Raw genomic sequence first — 23695 nt, forward strand, 5'->3', positions numbered from 1 at the left:
GTGCGTACCTTCTACAGACACAGGAGCTCCTCTGCAGGTGCCCCACGCGCCCGGCAGAAGCATTCCAGCTCAGGTGAACCTGGCCCTCAGGAGTGTTGGCTCTAGACGGTGATGGGGAGCTAACCCACGACCCAAGTTACTCCACGATACACAACAAATTAAGGGCCCAAGAAGCCAAGGTTTCAGGCAGTAACGTGGCCAACAGGAACACAATCTTTGGGAGATGGCCCTGAGAAGCCTGATGCCCAGAAACCATTTAATCCCACTGGAAGCTGGCTAAGCAGCAGCACACGTAGAGTCCTCGTATCTGATGTGTACAAAAGTGAATACCTTGGTGTGTGCATATGTCAGTGTCATTAATATAACTGCCAACACAAATGTCTGAAGAGCTGTCATGCAGAAGGCACAGAAGTTCAGCTGTGTGTTCCCTCATGTTTTAAGGGGTAAATGAGATGATCCATATAAAGTGCCTAGCAAAGCAAGAAGTCAATATATACAACCTCTTATTATGAAATTATGTATTTATAACATTAATTATGAATAAGAATTATAATACTTATATTATTATAAACACAAGGTTAAAAATTCTTGACAAAACACGGTTCAGATGCGCCCATATGCACGTCAGAGGCCACTAAAATGTACAGTCCCTTTGACTCAGTAATTCCACTTCTTGAAAGGACACCCAGAAAATAATCTTAAATATGGAAAACTCTTTATGTACAAAAGGGTGACCTACACAAGCAAGAGAGAAGAAATAACCTGAACCTACCACCAAGGGAAGCCAGCCAAGGGGCTTGTGGCAAATGTGTCTGCGAGATAATACAGCCATTAACAATGTCCATAAAGCGAAGTTATATGAAATCACAGATATGAGTTATATGCAGGTCTCAGCAAATACTACATATGAACACACAGGCACACAGATACATACATGTAAACAAATACACCCACGTGCTGAGCCCAGGCCCTGTCAGCTGAGAGTATTAGTCCCTCCCCAACACAGCTGGGGCAGCCCCACCTCTCCCCTTGCCTGTCCCAGCAAGCCTGCTATGGGGACTGGCACCATGCTGGCCCTCCAAGGAAGGGCTTCTTATAAGTTCTGGGGGCTGGGGACAAGATGTAGTAGTGCTGCTATTCCTGAGAAGGGTCTGGCCACCTAGCCCCTGCCTCAGCCCTCCCATGGGGCCTGCCTCAATATCAATCCCTAAAGAAAGGAAGGCTACACAAAGAACCCAGTGTGCACCCCACCCCCACCCGCTGGCCTCTGGTACCCCGGTGTCTGCAAGGCAATGACCAGAGCTAGTAGAAGCCCAGCCCTTCTCGGCCCACCCCTGGGAGCCAAGCTAACAAACTAACCCACCTCCTGGCAGAGTGGGTACAGGTCATTGCCTCACTCAGGCCTGCAGCTGTCAAGTGGAAGAGAGAACCATATCTGGCCTCCCTTGGGATTCTCATCAAGACTGTTTCCCAGGAGAGGCTGGGAATTAATCAGCCAAGAGCCAGCTAGGTCCTAGGGAGGACCCTCTTCACACCACCACTGCCACAGATGCAAGGGACTTAGCTGGATCTGACCCTGAGAGGTGACCTTAGGCCAGAGTCATGGTATGACAGACACTCCCTATGATGGAAAAGAAAAGTGCACAGAGGAAGATACCACAGGGCGTACTAGCACATCCTCTGCAAAATGACCTGGGGAAGGAAAACCGCCCTGCTGGTGCTATTACATACAGGGCCTTCCGATCCAGTTGAGGGGGCAAAGGTTTAACTAGGAGCAGCTCTGGAGAACTGAACTAAGAGAGGAGGAGAGCAGCAGGCAGAGTCATCCTGGGAGTGCTTTCCAGAAGGAACGCTACCCACTAAAGTTCACAAGAGCAGCTTGTAGCAGTACAGGGGCCTACAGGAGAGTGAGGCCCCTGGGACGGGGCAGGGCTGGGTAAGGGCGGGAGCAGGGCACTCACTTCTGCAGCACCGCCTGCCACTCGCCAAGCCGGGCACTGATGGGGAAGCAGTGGACAGTACCCTGGACCTTGGCACGCCACTCCCGCATGTAGTCCTCAATGTCAAACAGGAAGGGTTGCTGCCCAAAGTTGGCGTCCACAATCTCCCCAGGTGTCTGCAGGCCTACGGTGGGGTAGAGGTTGGCCTGAGGAGGAGAATGAAATGTCAGTTGGGCCCTGAGGGCAATGGGGCAGCAGGGCCTCGCCTAATCTCACCTCCGGCACAGAGGGGAAGGCGCTGGCTCCCGCAGGCCGTTGCTTTGGCTTTGAGAGAATTGCAGCATGGCTGGGGGAGGCAGGGCTAAGCCACATTCTGCCCACCTCCCTAGCAGAGACACTATTCCCCAAAGTTTGAGGGGAAATGGCAAAAGAAAAGCAAGGCAGGCTCAACATGGAGTCTCTTGCCCGGCATCAGAGGCTGTAGTGTTCCCAAAGCCCAAGGCCCCCCTTCGGGACTCAGCCAGGGCACAGAGAGGCAGGCTGGGCTCCACAGCCCTGCAGGTGTGCCCGTGAAGATCTGCTGCAGGGGTGGATGATGGCTCCTCTCAGAAAGATCCAGGACCACGGATCCTTTTGCCACAAAAAAGGGGGGTATATAAGGGGGCAGGAAGGGATGCGGGGAGAGAGGAAAGGAGGGGAGTTAGGTGACACTAGAAAAGGGTAAAGAAAGGCTGCTGCCCTTCCTGTCTCAGGCTCACTAAGAGGAGGATCTTCTGGCCAGTGAGGTTTGGGCATGTCCCTCTGGGTGTGGGGCTCCCTGCTTCCCATCTATCCCCTGCCTTGACCAGCTTTTGCCAGGTCGCTCCCTCACTCCATGCCTTCTATGGCTCCCACTGCTACAGCCCAATGCCTCACCAGCCTCCTCCTCATTGGCCCCAGGTCCCCAGTCTTCTCTTCCACCTTCCATCCTTAGACCACGTATCATTCCTGACTACCACGTGCCGGTACTGCACACTGGGTTCAGCCTTTCTAGCACTTGGCACAGAGTGCCATCACATCCATGTCTGGGTGTTTCATGTCATACCTCCACCACTAGACTCTTCCCCACTCAGGGTCAGAATTCTCCTCCTGTGTCTGTTCCCTTTCTTTACTTAGGACCACAGCCCCTCTCTGGGGACTCCAGGTTGGAGGGAAGGATTTTGATACATAGACAGAGGTTTTAACAGGATCCTGCGTGTTGCAGTCTGGGCTTCAGAAGGCCCCTCAGATCACAGGGGCATTTCCTATTCCTAGAGCATCACAGGGGAGCCCAGGATCCCTAAGCAGCCCCCAGAGTCAGCAAACCTTTTCTCCTTCCAGACCCCAGCCAGGGCACACAGAGCCAGGCCAGGCTCCCAGCATTCTGGGTGGAGGCCCTGCATGTGACAAGGCCTGTGATGACTCATGACAAAGAAGGACTGGAGTGCAGGAGGTGGGATGAGCCCTGAACGAAGCCAGCAGGAAACCTCACCCTTTTCTAAGAGGAGAAAAACCCATAAATCTCACCTCTCTGGCCCAGGAGTACCCTGCACAGTAGCAGGTTCAGTCCTCTAGGGCACTGGCTTTCCTCAGGGATCTTTGATGGGTATGCACAGGGACCTGGCTCCCTAACAGCTCAGGAACAAGTTTCTATACGAACAGTTTTCTATACTCTGCACACAGGTCCACTAGCTATAAGCCACACAGAACTGGTTCAGACCAGCTGAACCATGGAGCTACCTCATCTCTGCCCACACCGTCCCCTACCTCCTAGCTGCCTTTGGAAACGCCACAAATCTCTGTCACCTGCTAAGAGTCATGGAGGAAGACCAGGCCTTGCTGCTGGAGAGAGAAGAACGCTGGCAGGTACCGCCTACTGGTACCTTCAAGCTGACGACACAGCACACATCCCTGGCTGGGGAAAGGGCAGGACTCCACACCCTGCACTTGCAGGTAACACCATGCCCTTTCCCAGTCGGCCCCCGGGGCCAGAGCAGGAGACCCAATAGTAGTACTTACCGGGAGGTCTGTGAAGGCTATACCTGTGGAGGGAAAGGAACAGTCATCAGGCCACCTGGTTTCCCATGCCCCTGTGGGCCCCGCAAGGGTCCGTCACAATGGCTGGGGGAGGGGCTGGTCATCACACCTCCCCTATGGTGAAGGACAAGCACTAGCCAGGGCTTGGTAGGTTTATTTTTTATTTTACTTATATTTTTAATAAATTTATTTATTTATTTATTTTTGGCTGTTTCGGGTCTTCATTGCTGTGCGCGTGGGCTTTCTCTAGTTGCGACGAGCGGGGGCTACTCTTTGTTGCAGTGCGTGGGCTTCTCATAGTGGTGGCTTCTCTTGTTGTGGAGCGCGAGCTCTAGGCACACAGCCTTCAGTAGTTGTGGCACACAGGCTTAATTGAACTACCATGTGGGATCTTCCCGGATCAGGGCTCAAACCCATGTCCCCTGCATTGGCCAGCAGATTCTTAACCACTGCATTACCAGGGAAGTCCCGCCTGGTAGGTTTACACCCTGGCCTTCCCTTTGCTGAGTCGCTTGGCCAGAAGTGAAGTCAGATATTTGGGTATTTGTCCACAGCATTTCTACCCTCTCAGGGAAAACCTGCTAGGAAGGACTAAACCCAAATGATCTACCCTGAGGCCTCTCTAGGCCTGATTGTTCTCTTGATCCAACATGTATTTAGGGAGACCTCCTGTGTATGCCAGGACCTTTTCCATCCATTATCTCATCTGATCCTCATACCAACTATGGGTAGCAGGCTTTCTTATCCCCATTTTACAGATGTGGAAAGTAAGCCTCAGAGGTTAAATGATTTGCCAGCAGTCATAAAACCAGCAGAAGCTAGTGGGACTGGACTCATTTCTAGTCTGATGCTCCAACATCATCTCTAAGCTGACAGAGCAGTGGAGACAGAGAGGGCAGCAGCTGCCCATCTTCAGCCCATACTTGCCCAGAATCCCGAGAGATTCCGAGTTGACAAAGCCCAAGTTAACAATGGCCTGTGTACCCTCTGAACCCTCCTGCCAAGAGAAGAGGCTATGTTTCTAGGGACCTTAGTCCTAAATCAGAAGTGAGGGTAGAGGGGATAGGGACCCTAAATATAGGAACAGCCCTGAGCAGGAGAGGGGCCTCAGCATATCTACCAGAGCATTCATATTCTGCAGATTGAGAAATGACTCAAGGCCCAAGGACACTCTCCCAAGGGCTCATAGCCTTCCCATTTTTTAAAATTCTTATATCTTCTAGAAGCTCCTAAGCTTTCGGCCTGAGAGGTTTTCAAACCACTGACTATTTGGAGGTCTCTGTCTGCTCCCTCAACTCCACCCCAAAAAGAAAGTGAAACCCAGCAAGACTGAAGAACAGGTGAGGGTCTGATGATAGGTCTCCCAGTAAACCTGGGGCCAGAATCCTGACAGCAGCCAAGTGAGCATCCCATGTTCTTCCTCTGTGCTGGGCACTGGAATCATGTCTTACAAGGAAGCATTTAATCCTCAAAACAACCCTGGAAGGTGTATAATGCCTCTGACACTAGTTTACATATGAAAAAACCAAGGCACAAAGAGACTGTTTACATTCTTTACTGGGCTATTTTGCTCCTCAGTGAAAGAAGTTCATAAACCCATGACCTTCCTGCCTGAGGCCACTCCTGAGCCCCACATGCAGAGTCAGCAGTCACAGAACTAGCAGGATGGAATCTGGAAGCCCTTCCGTGTCCACCCACCAGGTCTGCATGGGAGCTGCCCCCATGAATCTCAGTGTGGCCAGGCTACTGCTGCTGTACTCCCAGGCTCGCGAAGAAGCCCACAGAACCCTGGAAGAAAGTGGAGTCCAGTCTCCATCAATTATCTGCAGTGTGACCTTTGGCAAGCTACCCAACCTCCCTGAGCCCATGTGAAAAAAGGGGGTAACAATATACCCAACACCTCAAGAAGAAAGGAGAAACAGATTCTCTATGAAAGCTGCTTCATAAACTGTGAGGTCTATGTACAAGTTGGCTAGAGTTGCGCCACAGGGCGAGACAACCGCCACATTTCTACCCAGGGGATGACCTACTCGGGCTTGCCTACCTCTACTCACAATGGCACTCAGGAAGGACAAGGCCTTGAGGTGCTTCCAGGAGGATGAGGAAAGAGGCTACTCCACCCCCTATTGCACTGAACAAGGGCAACACCGCTCCCTGTAGGTCTCTGGGAGCCTCGACAAAGACATTGTGATGGCAAGATCTGAGATGGCCCACGGGAAGATCTGAGAAGGGCCAGGCAAAGATCCAGGATGCAAATAGGACATTCAAACCTGCTGCTAAGAAGTACCCTTAGCCAAAAAGACACAGCTCAGGGGTCACTGAGGCTGAGGGTATAAAGAGCCTGTATAAAAATTACTCTGGGGACTTCCCTGGGGGTTCAGTGGTTAAGAATCCACGCTTCAGGGCTTCCCTGGTGGCACAGTGGTTAAGAGTCTGCCTGCCAATTCAGGAGACACAGGTTCGAGCCCTGGTCTGGGAGGATTCCACGTGCCGCGGAGCAACTAAGCCCAGGCGCCCTAAAGCCCGTGCTCTGCAACGGGGGAGGCCACCACAATGAGAGGCCCATGCACCGCAGCGAAGAGTGGCCCCTGCTCGCCACAGCTAGAGAGGTCCCGCGCGCAGCAACGAGGACCCAACGCAGCCAAAAATAAATAAATAAATTTATTTAAAAAAAGAAAAAGAATCCGCGCTTCCACTGCAGGGGGTGTGGGTTCGATCCCTGGTGGGAAAGCCAAGATCCCACATGCTGTGCAATGCAGGCAAAAAAAAAATTACTCTGAAAGCTCATGGACCACTTGTGGGTGAGACGTCAGTCTCCAGTCTCCATTCACTCAGTGTTCATTTGTTCTCCCATCAAGTATTTGCTGAGACCTCCCAGGAGCTAGGCCCTATGACAGACAATAGGGAGCCAGCTGTAAGCCTGGCCCTAAAAGTGCTGCAAACTCCAGCAAGAGAGATGGTGTGCAACTAATAATTACACAGACAACTGACCAATGACACATAGGGTGAGTGCTGTGACAGAGGACAACGGAGCAAATAAAAGGAGCGGGGCGGCCAGAGGCAGGAAACATCACTCTGTTTCTCTAAAGGGAGAAATGTTCTGAGGTTAGAGAGCAATGATTGGCTCACTGATCCTGCGTGAGATTCTGAAGTGCATTATATTGATAAGCTGGCTTGTGAAAAGGAAACAAGGTCATTAGAAGATTCACCAAGTGGTCTATCACTTTCATTGACTTTCCATCAAATTTCGTGATCTAGAAAATGCAGAGGACGGGTCATATCCATTTTTTAGTAAGGTCTCAGTAGTATCCTTGTGGAAAAGACAGAAAAACACAAGATTCAATTAACATAATGAAGTGATTCTTAAATGGCTGGTGTCTACCTGGACAAGCTGTAGGCTGAAGGGCTCAAATCCAGCCTTGTCCTCTTCCAATATTTTTATCAATATCTTGATGAAAACACAAATAAACATGTTTATCAAAAGTTAGGTTAATACAATGCTGAAGAGGATACCAAATACTCGAGATAGAAAAAGCAAGACCAAAGAAGATCGTGACAGGCTTGAAAAATAGATAATATAGGCCTAAAGGAAGTTTTATTACAAGATGTGTGAGGACTTCCATGGGGTCTATATAAACATGTACTAGGGGGGACTTCCCAGGTGGTGCAGTGGTTAAGAATCTGCCTGTCAATGCAGGGGACATGGGTTCGAGCCCTGGTCCGGGAAGATCCCACATGCAGAGCAACTAAGCCCGTGCACCACAACTACTGAGCCTGCGTGCCTAGAGCCCGTGCTCCGCAATAAGAGAAGCCACCGCAATAAGAAGCCCGCGCACCACAATGAAGAGTAGCCCCCGCTCACTGCAACTAGAGAAAGCCCGCTCACAGCAACGAAGACCCAACGCAGCCATAAATACATAAATTAATTAATTTAAAAAACCAAACCAAAACAAAAAAAACATATACTAGAGAGAGTTTTTTTTATTTTTCTATTTTTTTTGGTCGTGCCACATGGCATGTGGGATCTTAGTTCCCCAACCAGGTATCAAACCCATGCCCCCTGCAGTGGAAAGTGTGGAGTCTTAACCACTGGACTGCCCGGGAAGTCCTGGGAGATGAGTTTTTAAAAACAGTGTGAGGGGGCTTCTCTGGTAGCACAATGGTTAAGAATCTGCCTGCCAATGCAGGGGACATGGGTTCAAGCCCTGGTCCGGGAATATCCCACATGCCACAGAGCAACTAAGCCCGTGCACCACAACTACTGAGCCTGAGCTCTACAGCCCACGAGCTACAACTACTGAGCCCACGTCCCACAACTACTGAGCCCACGTGCCACAACTACTGAAGCCCATGCACCTAGAGCCCATGCTCTGCAGCAAGAGCAGCCACCGCAATGAGAAGCCTGTGCACCACAAGAAAGAGTAGCCCCCGCTCGCCACAACTAGAGAAAGCCTGCGTGCAGCAACAAAGACCCAAACCAGCCTAAATAAATAAACAAATAAATAAAACAAAACAGTGTGAGGGTCCAGGCTGACATTAAGGTGGCCATGAGCTCCTTAGGGACCTAGGGATCTGACTGACAAAGAGCTTAGGGCCCAGAGGAGGGAGGTGCAGGTACAGAAGGGACAGCAGATATGCCCCAAATCTTATGTCCCACAACAGGTTCCATGCTCTGAGCAAAGTGTGGACAAGCTGAAGAGATGTAAGGAGGGCAGGTATTCAGAGCAGACAGGCAGAACTGGGCCTGGCTTGGAGAGGCAAGTGAAACAGGGCTTGGGTAAGGACTGATAGCCCATAACAGTGGCCCCTGGGACTCTGACAGCAGAAAAGTCAAGAGGCAGGAAATAGCTGGAGTCAGAGAACAGAGTGGGGAATGAGAAGTCATCTTGAGACCTTGGCCTTGCCCTCCAGCAGCTAGCTCCTCACAGGCTGGATATCAGCAACTGCAGCTAGGTGGCTATGGATTTCAGGGGAGAGTCTTTCCGGATGTGCACCTGGGTCAGCTCTGCATCATCTGTGCTATGCTCTTGGCTGCCCACTCTAGGCTGTGGCATCTGACGGCCCTGTTGAGGAATGCTGGCTCCTGCTCGCTCAGCCCCAGCCACAAGTAAACCCCATTTCCACCCAGGTCCCCTGGTCTTGCCCGGGCTCATCTCCTGGAGAAGCTACAGAGGGATGTGGGGAGTGGCAGCCACCTTTTGACTGTCCCGCAAACCAGGGCAAGTGAGCCTCCTACAAGTTGGGTTCAAAGTAAAATGCCCAACTCCCTTTCCTGGCAAGGTCTGTGGTCAACCTGGCTGGTAGGGTTCTGCCAGATTAGAGACCTCTGCAAACCCAGGCAGGCAGGCCCAGCAGTTAGGTACCACCTCAGGGCCACTTTGGCCATGGGTTCCACTCACTCGAGGGCCAAATAGCAGTCAGCCCTACTAGGGCAAGGTGTCAGAATAGCCAAAGTTCCTCTCTGTCTTAGTTTCTAATCCTAAATTCCTATATGTGTACAGGACTACTCTTCAAGGTATCCTCCAGAGTTCTCAAGACCTCGCAAGGACTGCTGCTTCTCCTGGGTTTCTGATCCTAGTTGACAGCACCACTAATCTAGCCACTTTACCATGTTCCCTTCTTTCCAGTGCACCCCATCTATCACTAAGCCCCGCTGCGGCACCCCTAGTCCTTTGCAGGCCTGTTCTCCACTGCCTGCACCCATCACCACGGCCACGGCTCATGCCACCTGCCTCTTCCTCAGCCCTTACTCCAATCAGTCCCTCCTTCTCAGTTTAACCAAAGGGGCTTTTTCAATATAACTCTGTCCAGGTTGCTGTCTATTAACCACAAACAGGCCAGAAGAGATCTGACCCCATCTGACTCCGGCCTGTTTACCTCCTGTACTAGAGCAGCCCTCACTGTTGCTCCATAGCAACCAGTGCCCTGCAGAAGGGCCAGAGAAAGTCTGGGCCCAGGCGACAGGCATGCAAATCACTACCACTGTCAAGTATGTACTAGGGCCCCTCAAACTTCTCACTGACCCTAAACCTCGCTCCAACGAGTGTCACACAGGCCAGGAGCACGACCACGACATTGCTGCTCTCTCAGCACTGACCCAGGCTCGATAAATGCTGCTGAATGGATGGATTAACAAAGGGACCACTTCTATACCCTCCGTTCCCCTTGCAGGGCTCCGATGCTAGGAAATGACTGCAGTTGCCTTGAGCTCAGCAGAGGATCTACAACACTGCTTTGGCTTCAAAGCCTCTCACCAACCAAAGGGGCTCCACAGGGCAGACCCTCCAAGGTCCCCTATGTACCCACCAAGGCTGTGGCCATTCTTGGTGTAGAAGCAAGTGCCATTGATGAGGTTGACGCAGCAGCCAATCACGTCTCCTGTAGTGAATGTGGGCCCATAGGGCTGGCCAGTCCCAGAGGAGCAGAAGGAATGCCCATCATCACCATGGTAACCATAGGAATGTTTATCCCAACCTGTGGGGGAAAAGAGAGCAAGAGCTGAGGTGAGGTACTTGAGAGAAAAACAAGACAGTCACAGAAGCCCACCCAGGTCTGAGCTCCTCTCCCCAGCCTGCTACCACCTCACCAGCATTCCTGCCCTCTCACAGAGCCAGCTGTGGGCAGGGTCTGGCTATGCAAAATGAGCAGTGAGTTCAGCAAGTCACTGCCCTGAGGAGTTGAGGCAGCCCTACTGAAGAAGGAGCCCAAGCTGTGGTTGACAGGAACCAAAACCATGAGTGCCCTGGAAGGGACTTACCAGAGGGCCATGAAACAAGGAGGTGGTTGGGGAAAGCCTCATGAAGGAGAAGAGGCTTGAACTGAACTCTGAGGTGTATCATGGTTGTTGTTTTTCTTTTTTTTAATTTATTTATCTTATTTATTTATTTCTGGCTGCACTGGGTCTTCGTTGCTGCGTGCGGGCTTTCTCTAGTTGCGGCGAGTGGGGGCTACTCTTCATTGAGGTGCGCAGGCTTCTCATTGCGGTGGCTTCTCTTGTTGAGGAGCAATGGGCTCTCGGCGCACGGGCTTCAGTAGTTGTGGCGTGCAGATTCAGCAGTTGTGGCTCGCGGGCTCTAGCGCGCAGGCTCAGTAGTGGTGGTGCAGGGGCTTAGCTGCTCCGTGGTATGTGGGATCTTCCCGGACCAGGGATCGAACCCGTGTCCCCTGCATTGGCAGGCGGATTCTTAACCACTGCACCACCAGGGAAGCCCCTGATGGCTTCTCTTTGTTGTGGAGCACGGGCTCTAGGTGTGCGGGCTTCAGTAGTTGTGGCACACGGGCTCAGTAGTTGTAGCACATGGGCTTAGCTGCTCCACAGCATGTGGGATCTTCCCAGACCAGGGCTCGAACCCGTGTCCCCTGCATTGGCAGGCGGATTCCTAATCACTGCGCCACCAGGGAAGTCCCATGGTTGTTGTTTTTTTAATGTTTTTTTTAACTTAAGTATAATTTACATGTAATAAGAGTCTTCCTTTTTAATTGATAGTTGAACAAGTTTTAACAAATGTTACCACCACCACGATCAAGGTATAGAACATTTCCATCACTCCAAAGAGTTTTTCCTCATGCCTCTTGGCAGTCAATTCCACTCCACGCACCCCCAAGTCTCCGGCAGCACTGATCTGATTTGTTCCTATGGTTTTGCCTTTTACAGAATGTCATATAAATGGAATCACAGAATTTGGAGTTTCTTGTGTCTGGCATCTTTCACTTAGCATAATGCATTTGAGATTCATCCACATTGTTAGGTATACCAGTATTTTGTTTCTTTTATTGCTGAGTAGTACTCCACTGTATGGACATACCACAGTTTGTCCATTCACTAGTTGATGACATATAGTTGTTTCTAATTTTTCGCTATTATGAATAAAGCCAATAAATATTTGTATATAGGTCTTTGTGCAGACATATGTTTTCATTTCTCTTAAGTAAATACTAAGAAGTGGTACTGCCACATCACAAGATAAGTATATCTTTTACTTGATAACAAACTGCCAAACTGTTTTCCAAAGTAGCAGTACTGTTTTGCATTCCCACCAGCAATGTATGAGTTCACAATCTCACCAGCACTTGTTACTGTCGGTTGTTTTGTTTTTTTCTTCTTCTCTTAGACATTTTAGTAGGTATGTAGGGGCTTTAATTTGCATTTCTCCAATGTCCAAGGATGTTGAGCATCTTTTCATATACTTATTTACCATCAGTTTATTAGAAAATTATTGAATTGTCTATTCAAATTTTTAACCCATTTTTTAAAAAAATCAGGTTGTATATCTTACTGAGCTATAAGGTTATAGATATATTTTAGATACAAAATGTGTTTCGCAAATATTCTCTCCCAGTCTGTAGCTTGTCTTTTTCATTTTCTTAACAGTATCTCTCAAAGGCCTGCTGGGATTTTTTTTCTTTACCACTTTTTTTTTTTTTTTTAAATTGGTGTAGAGTTGACTTCCTGCTGGGATTTTGATTGGGATTGTGTTGAATCTACAGATCAATTTGGAGAGAATAGATAGCTTAATAATATTGATTATTCAAATCCATGAACATGGTATACCTCTCCATTTATTTAGGTCTTCTTTAATTTCTCTCAACAGATTTTTAACAAATTTATTTCTAAGTATTTCACTTTCGATATTATATATATTTTTTAATAATAACATTGAATTTTTAAAATTTTATTTATTTTATTTATTTATTTTTGGATGTGTTGGGTCTTTGTTGCTGTGTGCAGCTAGTTGTGGAGAGCCACAACCACTGAGCCTGAGTGCCACTACTACTGAAGCCCGCGCGTGACTGGAGCCTGTGCTCTGCAACAAGAGAAGCCACTGCAGTGAGAAGCCCATGCACCACAATGAGGAGTGGCCCCCACTTGCTGCAACTCGGGAGGGCCGCGCACAGCAACGGAAAACAAAAGCAGCCTAAATAAATAAATTTTAAAAATAAATTTATTTTTAAAAAAAGAGTACAGAAAGTGGGGCATCCTTGAGGGTCAAAGAATATGTTCTATTTTTAAAAATAAATAAAATAAAATAAAATTAGATTATGATAATGGTTGCACAACTCTGTAAACATGTTAAAAACCACTGAACTGTACACTTTAAAAGAGTAGATTTTATGGTATGTAAATTTTATCTCAATAAAGCTATTAAACACACATGTATTTGATTTTTTGTATATTCATCTGGTATCCTGCATCCTTGTCAAACTCACCAATTAGTTCTGGTAGCTTTTGTGAAGATTACAGTGCCCACTGGGAAAGGGTTCCTAAACAAGAAGCCCCACTTCCCACATACAAAGAACATATGTGTAATTCAGAGAAAGCCAGGAGCACCAGAATTCAGGCTAGAGGCCTGAGTTCTCGGCATGGAGTCTCCCAAGATGGGCTATTCTGCTACAGTGCCCTGCAGCTGCTAGAAACCCAAACTTCTGCTCCAGTGGCCTGGGATGCCAGGGATGGTGGTGGGGCTCTCTCTATGCTGCTTGACCAGCACAGCCTTCCCTTAAGCCAAGCCCACTGCTTACCACCTCCTGAGGCCATGTGGCTGTGGGGGAAGACTGTCCAACAAAGCCACTGCCCATTCTAGCCGTCCCCAAAGAGTCCTTGTAGACAGACTGCTTGCTGTTCCTATGGTTCCTCTCAGAACTATGCCCACCGCTGCTGACAGATGCTCACTGGCTTCTCCCTTTGGCCAGTGCGTCAGGGTTTGCCAATGCTTGCCCCTTGAAGATTTCCGTAACATTCTTTGTTCCTCCTCTAGCATACTGCTCACATCCTTGATCAATTCTGGTTCCTGCTGAGCCTCTCCAATCACCAGTCACTGTTCCTGGGACTGTCCCTGTCTCACTCACCGCTTCCTAACCCTTCCCCCAACCCCCACCATCAGGAGTCGGTGACACAGGTGTGTGCATATACATGTATGTGTGTCTGTGTGTAGTGACTAGTTCCAGCCCACTTCTTTCTCACACAAGGATGATCCTGTGTGACAGATCATTTATGCAGATTTTACTGTCTAGAAGGTAAAAGACACACACTGGAAGGTTTTCTTTTTTTTTTTTTTTTTTTAGCTTTCTCCAATTGAAGCAGTAGGTACTTTTTTTTTTTGAAGCAGTAGGTAACTCTTAAAAAACTAATACAAATGTGGCCATCTGATTTATTAAAGCTAGAGAAATCATCCGGAAGAACTGTTTCCAACTTGATCAGTGACTCAAGGATATCTGGGAGCTATTTTTGTCTCGGTGTAAGGGAGCTGCTCAATAATGATCACCAAAACAACAGATGCTTACATTTTCAAAGACCTAAAATAAAAATTAAAGTATTTTTGAATACTTTTCTTCAAAAATAAACTATATAATTATTTTGACAAACCTACCATAGAATTTTTAACTCAAGCTACTCAAGCTATAAATATGGATTTTAAATTTTTAAAAACCAAAGAACTCAATAAAAAAACAAAATATTTATTTAGAGTCAATTCAGGATTCACCATCACCTCAGTTTGCCTGAAAAATAGACACATTTTCCTGTTTTGTTTTGTTTTTCTTCAATTTCCAAATGATTTGTCAATTATATAGATTTGCCCAGAGGAAGAAAATTCATAGTCCGTGTGACACACTGAATAAGGCCTCCGAAAGATGTCCTAGGTCCTAATCTCTAGAACCTGTGAAATATGCTAACTTGCATGGTAATAAAGATTTTGCAGAAGTGATTAAGTCAACGCTCTTGAAATGAGGAGATTATCCTGGATTATCTGGGGGCAGGGAGGGTAGGATAATGCAATTATAGGGGTACTTGTAAGGGAGAGGCAGAAGAGTCAAGTCAGAAAAGGTGATGTGACGGTGGAAGCACAGAAAGAATGAAAGATGCTATTACACTGCTGGCTTTGAAGATGGACGATGGGGGCCATAAATCAAGGAATGTAGGTGGACTCTAGAAGCTAAAAAGGGCAAGGAAATGGATTCTCCCCAAGAGCCTCCAGAAAGACTACTACCCTGCTGACACCTTGATTTTAGGACTTCTGTCCTCCAGAACTGTAAAATGATTATTTTAAGTCACTACTATTGTTACAGCAGCAATAGGAAACTAATACAGTCCACTATGGCTGTAGAAGAAGTTTCTGAGCATCTGGAATGATCAGTGCAGAGACACAACACCTCAGCTACTTGTCTCTTGTTCGTCAAAGTGCTATGAAGATAAAAGCTTTTCAAAGAAAATCACAGAGCTGTAATGTATCTTCAATTGAAGCTATCATTTCATAGCCAATATTTTTTCCAAACACAGTTAAGAGCCTGTGTGCGTGTATAAGGTATATATGTATGTGTTTGAAAGGTAGCTTGTGTTAAAAACAGAATGTTATTATACAGCTCATTTAGTAACAGTGGCTGCAGCAGCAGCAGCAGCCTGGTTTAAGACCTCTGTGTTGGACTTCCCTGGTGGCACAGTGGTTAAGAATCCGCCTGCCAATGCAGGGGACATGGGTTCGAGCCCTGGTCCGGGAAGATCCCACATGCCGTGGAACAGCTAAGCCTGTGCACTACCACAATGAGAAGCCCGCCCGTAGCAACGAAGACCCAGTGCAGACAAAAGTAAGTAAATAAATTTTTTAAAAAAAGACCTCTGTGCTATTTTCCCATCCTCTGGAAAGAACATGCATCATCCAACTGTCATCAATTAGTTAATAAAGGCCTACTCCATGGAGATGACAAAGTGAGGGTGGTGGGTGGTGTGAAAGGAGCAGAGAAGACATTAATATATAAGTAAATCAATAAGCAAACAAGAAAACACCTGGTAGAGGAAATGTGCTCTGAAGAAAACAAAGCCAGACGATAGGCTGGAAGTGGGACTGGGGATGAGGACTGACCAAGATGGAGTAGTCAAGTTAGTCCTCGCTGAGGGCTGACCCCTGAGCAGAGAGGTCTGCTTGATGAGAGAATCAGAAGGAAGAACTTTTGGGGTCATGGGAATGAGCTCAGCATGTCTGAGAAACAGAGCCAGTGGGGCTGGATCTGAGTGAGACTTAGGAAAGACTGGGAGCAGAGGTGACAAGGTTTGCTGGATGTGGGCACTGATAGTATGAGGGGAAGTAAGGATGACTCCCAGGTTTTTGTCCAGGCAAATGGGTGGATGGTGGTACCATTTACTAAGAGACAGGGAAGATGGGCAGAAGGAAGAGATCTTTAGGACACATTAAGTTTGAGATGTCTTATTAGACATCTAAGCAGTTGGGTGGCAATACGAGGCAGGTGAGATGACTGTGGCTCATCCCAGATGTGGCAGGGCTGCCATGGGAACACTCACTAAACAAACAGTGGTGTGGACAGAAAACTTAAAATGAAGTCATTGGAGGATTTTCCTATGTGTTGTCCTCACACAATGGCTTTCTGTTTTTCCTCTGGAAGAAAAATTCAGGCTAGTCAAGGACTAGAAAGGGCAGAACAAACACATGAGAAAGGCACCAGAAGCCCAAAATAGATGAGGACATGTTAAAGGGCACAAAGTTACTCTAAATGGATTCAGTTACCCCGCCCTCAATGAACCTTCTCCCCAGGGCTTGAGAAGCTCTATAGCAGACAGAAGCTAGTACCAGCACGGCCATTCTTGAGGAATTGGGCAGACAGAAGAAAAACTACAAGGCCAAGGCCTAACTGCTGTTGCACATTCTGCAGTGAGTCTGTTTTTTGTTGTCAGTCTCGGGCTAAGGAGGGGGGTTTGGCCTCTGTTAGAAAGAAACACTGTAGTCCTGTGTGCCAGGGTAGCCAGTGTGGCCTGAAGGGCCCCTGCAGCCTGGTCCTGGACATAGCACTGTCCCTCCAAGATGGTAGGCTCTGGGCAGTCACTCACCTCCTCAGACCTTTGTTCCCTTCTCTACAAAATGAAAGGGGAGCAATTAGACATCATTGTCAAAGGGCCCTAGGTGTCTACTTGTAAGAAACATTCCAAGACTCCAAACCAATCAGTAAGTATGGTAATCCCCATCTGAGGGCTGAGAAAGCTGAGGCACTGAGAGGCTCCACAAAGGCCTGTGGTCCTGCAGATTACACTCTCAGAAGCTTGGGTCTCCTTTTTTTTTTTTTTTTTGGCCAAGCCACGCGGCTTGTGGGAATTTAGTTTCCCAAACAGGGATCAAACCCGCATGCCCTGCAGTGGAAGCGCAGAGTCTTAACCACTGGACCGCCAGGGAAGTCGCCGGGTCTCCTATCTTCTGAGGAACATTCAAGTAAGCTCCAAGCAGGTACCCATGAGGGTGAAGACAAAACCTCCTCCTTCCTGGGGTGGCCCCAACCAACTGTAGGGAAGAGGAAGATGCTTTAAAGGTAGAACAGCATGAGCTCCTGAAGACTGGGCTCCATCAGAACAAATTTCAGGTAACCCCTACAAGGTTTCTGGACCCTAGGCTTGGTCACCTGACCAGTACTACTCCCTGTGGGTAACTGGCTGGGTTCCATCAACTTTTGAGAAGGGACTGGGCACAAGTGCCTCAGGGCTGCAAGAACAAACAGCAGGAAAGGGGAACAAGGAGTGCCAGGATTTGTCTGCCAGCTCCCCTTCACTGGGCGATAGCACTCCTTTTCCTAAGAAGTAGCTCCTTCCCTGTGCCAACCCTGTGGCTTCGGTGGGGACTGCCAATCCTAGTTAGCCTCCTCCCTGACCCAAGCTGGACCAGTAAGAGATCTTCCCGGAATTTTTGTACAAGGGAGCTGGGAGGAGAGCGGGTCTCAAAGCTCTGTGCTGTCATTGTTCCAACTTCATGTAGAAAGCCAGTTTGACAGACTAAAGCTAATAAACAGAAAGCAGGGACTTTTAAGACAGGGACAGAGACAGAAAGAAAAGTCCCAGACACCATTTGAGTCCCTAAGACTTCGCTCCTCTGCTTGCCCTGAGGTATGGCTGACCAAGTTGGTTAGAGACGGGATTCTCTACCTTGAAGCAACCAAAGTTCTCTGACTAAAGGGGCCACATCCAAGCATCTTTTTCTTTACCTTGCATAACACGTGGCCCACAGTAGGTGCTCAAGAAATGTATGTTGAAATGAAAAGGGAAATGGGTCAAGGGCTGGCAGGAAGCCTGAAGTACAAGACGCTGGGGTCAGACCATGCTGACACACCACCATGGGCAATCCTGGGCTTGACTGTGAGTTTTGTTATCGTGATTTTTCTTTTCAAGCAAAGCAAAGGAGTTAGAGCAATCTGCCTATATCATGCCCCCTTTTACACAGACTAATAGCGAAGCCACTTCCAAACCTTTGAAAGAGGCTGCAGACCTGGCTCTATCCCTGGGAAAGTCATTTAACTTCTCTGGTCTCAGTTTCCTCATCTATGAAACAGGGCAGGTGATGCAAATATCCCTGCCAGCTCTAGAAGAATCCATGGTTCTTAGTCCTCCTCATTAAGAGAGTCTAGCAACTATGGTCTTTCCCATACCTCTGCCTGGGTAAGTCTCCCCTCCAGCCCCACCACCCTCAGCTTCAGGACAGGACCTCCTCCAACCCCCTATTCCTGCCCTGGAGTCAAAGTCAACAACTTCCTAAGCGTGAGTCCTGGCAGGATAAGCAGTCACCCATCCCTGGATGGGCCTGGTGTGAAGCCGGGGTGATGTGCCCAGGAATTAGCGTTGTCACCCTCACCACAGGGCCAGAGCCAGCTGTCTCAGAGGACAGTGGGATGTGAGGGCCAGAAGAAAACGAGGGGGCTCAGCTGCCCTGCACAGCTATCAGGCCCTGTAGGGAGACAGGTCCAGGTGGCTCTGGGTCAAAGGATAGCTGGTGCTGCACGATAGGGACAACACTGTGACAGAGAGTGCCACCCAACTAACCATTCTTCCCTCTCCAAAGAGAATAAGCCCTGTCACTCCCAGAGAGAATGGAGGGATAGCCAGCCTGGTGCCCATATCGAAAAGCCTATCCCTGCCACGTCAGACACCTATCAGATGCCAGTGGTGCAAGGAGAAGCCACGCCAGGAGGCTTCAGGCCAGGAGGCAGGAGGCCCCAAGTGCCCAGTTCAGATGCTCTGGCACCACCCACTTCCCCCTCCATCATCACTCAGAGGGGAACTCCCAATCACAGAAGTATGGGGGTGGCTGAGGAAATGGCTCACCATCTTGGCACTCCCAGATGCCATCCCTGGTTACAGTGTCCTCAAAGTGGGAGACTCCCTATAGGGGTGCCAGGGACTCCAGCATGATTGCTCCAAGAGCTGCCCCATGCCACTCCCACCTGGCAGGACACGTCAAGGGCCTCAGTCCCAGGGGAACTAGGAATGGAGAGGACTCCTACTTCTGAGTAGAAAGATTTCCACATCATCAGCACATTAGCACAGAAACCTGGAAGGGGACTGGTGCTGCGCCTGTCCACTAGGTTCTAGTCCTAGCCCGCAAATGACCAGCACACAGGGTCCAGCTCAGGCATCACAAACTAGCCTAAGCACTGATCCCCATGCCACCAAATCAGCCATCTCTCCCCAAGAAATGGATCCTGATCATCACTGGACTTTGGGATCAGAAAGACTTGGGTTTGAATCCCAATTCTGTCTCTTCTTAGCCCTCTGAGTTCCCTTGGCTGAACTCTTTCAGGGTTGGTGGAAGATTAAACGAGGATGGACATGGAACACCAGCCTACAGGAGGCACTCCCTGGCAAGTTTCCCTGCCCTCTCTGTCTCTAGCATCAGCTCCATGGTCAAGCCGGGCACTTCGGACTTCCTGCTCCTTTCTTTCCTGAGGGAGCGAGAGGGGTGGAGCTGGCTTTCCTAACTAACAGCCCGCCAACGGCAGCCCTAGGCCTGTTCCACTCTTACTTGTCCCCAGTTTCCTGGGGAGGTCACCTGGCCCTCGGAGCAGTCGGCAGAGTTCAACAGCCATGTCATTCATGGGGCTGGCTATGGAGGGAAGGCGCTGGGCTGGCTTAGCCAGGGTGCTTCCTAAACCTGGGGTCGCTGTGGAGAGAGCACATATGTCATAGGAGACCTCATGGCAGGGCTGCTTCTCAAGGATGGTCACTCACTCAGAGTCACCACTCCCTGGAAATCCATCAGACAAATGTTTTCCCCATAACCTCAAATATCTTAAAAAATCTGATAGGACCCACTGCCTGGAGCAGCTCGACAATGGATAATGGGAAAGCAAAAGAGATTCTCTCATTCAGCAAACTCCGTGTGGTGGCATCAGGAAGTCCCGTCATAGTACTCACAAGACTGTTACCCCAAGTTCTAGGAACCTTGGGACCAAGGAACAGGACCAACACAAGCCTAAGGTGATGCTCTGGCAGCTCCAGGCCAAAGGGGCCAGGGGTGCCCTGGAGGGTCTTCTCTTTATGGTAGTTCAACATGAAAGCCAAGGCAAAGAGGGCAGGAGAAAGAGGCTATCTCTGCAGATAGCTGTGACACCAGGTAGAGCCTGCCCTCATAGGGGTACCCAGGCCCTACACTGAGATAGATGTCAGCCTGAAGCCATGGGCAGGCAGGGTGAGGGACTGTACAGCCAGCACCTGCATATAAAGGGGCCTTCTACAGGTCATATTCCTCCCCAACCCTGACAGAAATAGATACCTGATTGCCAGGAGAGGCCCAGGGACATCCAGGGTGGGTCTTGCTGGGTCTGGCTAAGACATGGCTCAAGTGGCACCTGGCACATTTGGCAGGGCTACCTGCCAATGCCTCAGGCTCCCAGAGAACAGGCTGGGTCTGTCATCCATGCTCAATCAGGCTAAGGAAAGGGGTGAACTGTCCCACTAAACTGAGGTACAACCTCAGCTCCCAGGCCTTGGTATCTCTCCTCTGGGATTGGGTTTGGCTTGTCCTTATTTCCACTAAGGTCCTTTCAAAGTTCTGGGGAAAGTTAGTGGACAGATGACCCCTGGTAATGTAGGCGCCTGTGACTTTCCGCACATACTGCCAGATCCTGAGAAATGGGCATGCATAAAACCCTTCCCAAAAGAAGGCCCAGTGTGGTAGTCCAGTATTTCCAGGACCCCTAGATACGGACTCCCTCAAGGAGGCAACAAGAGGTTGAGCAGTAACTGGTCCCCACTCAGCTCCACCCTCATGTGGCCCCAGCCTCCAGCCACACCAGACGACACTTGATAATCTCTGTTTTCAGAGACTGACAAACTCAGGTTTCAGAACTGGCTCTTCTGCTGTCGATGAAACCTCTTATCTCAAAGGACTTAACTTGCCCTGAAAAACATAGCCTTAAATCCAAAAATTTTACCTCTGTGCTACAGAGAGGTAGGAGCTGGTATCTGGAAGAAGAAAACAGGATACTGTAGACAAGAAATCCCCAGGTCCAGGAATAATAACTTATTTGTTATCTTAGCTGCCTCATTTCAAAAGGCTGCCAAGGAGCCCTGATACACTGTGGTAATACAGCTCTCCCTGTGGGTGAGGTAAGAAAGGCCCATGGAAAAGGACCACGGGCTTAACTGGCCACAGGGCCAAGGGCACTGCTGGCCCAGAGAGGAGCAGCAGGGAAACAGAGGGCCTCTTACATGAAACAAGCTCCATAGTAGGGACTGGGGAGGGTCCTGTGGCACAAACCATTAACCCCCATGTGAACCACCAGGAGTTTGGACCAGCTACCTGGCCCTTGGGCCCAACTACCAAACCACCCTCTGCCTGGACTGCCCAGTAGAACCTGCTGCCAGAGCTACAAGGCCTCTGGGTTTCTATCCCTCCACTCTCACCCAGTCATTTCCTAAGGACATTTCAAAGAAAGAACAGAATGAGAAAGGCAACAAGGGGTTGGACAGCACCAAGCACATAAACCCCAACCTATCTTCCCACAGCTGGGCAGGTCCTGGGCAGCTGTTCCAGTGGCTTCAGGGAATCTCCTGGCTGCCCCCCTTTTCCAGGGAGGGCTGCCTCAAGGTACCTTACAGGCGTGAACTCAGGACCATCACGAGTCAGCTTCTTCCCTTCACCAGCCTCAGGCAGTACTCACTTGGGAGGCTTGTACAGCGCCTACAATCAAGCCAGGGTTGCTGAGGCCTATTCCCAGGCGCACTGCCGGGATTAGGAGGAGGTAACCCAGACACCCAGTGGCGCCCTGATAATTCAACCCACTCAGCTGGAGAGAAGCACGACTTCCCTCACGGAGAGAATGAGCAGCCCCACGGCAGACCCCTGTGAAGCAACGTAGATCCTAGGTGAAAGATGCTCCAAAGAGAGGTGGTGGTCAATGATGAATACAAAGGGGGCTCATCAGCTGTGGGGAACAAGGGTCTCAGCCCACATGGAGTGGGACAGAAGCAGTCCCCATTTGGTGGGTACAGACTAAGAGCACTTCCAGACTACTGGAAACCCACTTACGTGTCAGTAATCTCTAAGACATCTGCTGCACAAAGCCACCTACTATTGGTATTTGCTCTGAGCAGACACCTTATTCTGCATATCCTTAGGAGGATAGAGAGGAAGGATATCCAACACTCAGTTATTTATTGCCACACCGACAGGAGCTAGCCTCTGCCCTCATGAACCTGGCATGGACCCTCAGGGCTCTGCCCTGATCTCTGCTATCTGCTGTTCCTTTCCCATGGCACACACAGATATGAAATATCAGCTGTTTGCAGAATGTGTCCCACCCAGTAGAAGCAGGCCCCAGCCACAGGGATTAGGACACAAACACTCCCATGGGTGTGCTCCTAATAGCTCACTCTGTTAGTAAGGTAACAGTCTTAATAAGGTCAGCTCCAGGGAGAGGAAAAGATGCTCACTTGATCATGACCCATCATGTGGAATGAAAGCAGACAGTCGCCCTGCCACCCCTCCTTGCCCTACCACTACACCCTCCCCTCTCACCCCCACTGAGGCCCAGCTGCCAGGTGCCATTTGCTTCAGAAGATATGCCCCCCATCCCCAATCCCCATCTGTGGTTCTTCCAGCTGCTTCTTTTCCAACAGTTCAAGGAAAGGATGCCTCAACGGGCCTGGGTTCTCCTTTGAGGGGTTGTAGTAATTAAGGTAATAGATGCTACCCCAAGAGAACAGCTGTCTCCTCCAAGGAAATGGAAGGAGGAAACTATCAGCTGTCCAGCTCTGATGCGGATGAGGCCACCTATCAACACAGCCTGAGTCTCCCTGGCTCTGTCCGACGTACAAGACACAGAAGGAAGATCTGTTCTATCCTTGCCCCCTTCAAAGCACCCGAGCTTGGGAGAAGCCCAAATCCCCCTATATCCACACCCCGACTTTCCTCCTGCTTCTCCAATCCAGGGATCCCAGCCCATGCGGTTTGCTGCCAGCTCAACAACCGAAGGGTGGGGCTGCAGGTACACTCACCTACCTGCCGATCATCCTTCCTGGCTGCAAAGCCATTTAGTCAAGCGTTCTGACATTCTTATTTTGGGCCACACCTGTTCCTTGGTTCATACTTAAGGAGGCCAAAAACACTTTATAAAAGATAAACATCAAAACTTCCACATCTTCCAACAGAAAACCTCTGACCATGCAAGCTACGACATGCCCATATGTTCCCAGGAAAAACTGAGCACACAGCCTCACACGAAAAGCACTCCCTGTTACCACCTGCTCCCAGAGCCAAGTGAGACCCCCAGAGTGGCTACCCTCGACTCCTGACAGCCCTAAAGGCAAAGATGGGCTTGCTGAGCCAGTACAGGAAAACCTATAAGAAAACACTCAAAACATCAACATCCTGACTTTGGTTGCCATTCCATCTTCGTCCTCCGTAATTCACCTCCAGCTAATGTACTAAACGTGT

At 49.3% G+C, this 23695-nt stretch overlaps 1 protein-coding gene across 2 annotated transcripts in view; it reads right to left on the reverse strand.

Moving 5' to 3' along the window:
- RANBP10 (RAN binding protein 10) overlaps positions 1-23695 on the reverse strand; it is a 63424-nt gene that overhangs the window by 5562 nt on the left and 34167 nt on the right. For both annotated transcript variants that reach the window (XM_070044221.1, XM_030863616.3), the window contains exons 4-6: positions 10302-10469; positions 3978-4000; positions 1962-2146 (exon numbers count right to left, since the gene is read on the reverse strand). In XM_070044221.1, coding sequence (XP_069900322.1) covers positions 1962-2146; positions 3978-4000; positions 10302-10469 — 376 coding nt within the window. The remainder of the gene's footprint in view (positions 1-1961; positions 2147-3977; positions 4001-10301; positions 10470-23695) is intronic.

Source organism: Globicephala melas, chromosome 19 (assembly GCF_963455315.2).
Source record: "Globicephala melas chromosome 19, mGloMel1.2, whole genome shotgun sequence".
NCBI lineage: Eukaryota > Metazoa > Chordata > Mammalia > Artiodactyla > Delphinidae > Globicephala > Globicephala melas.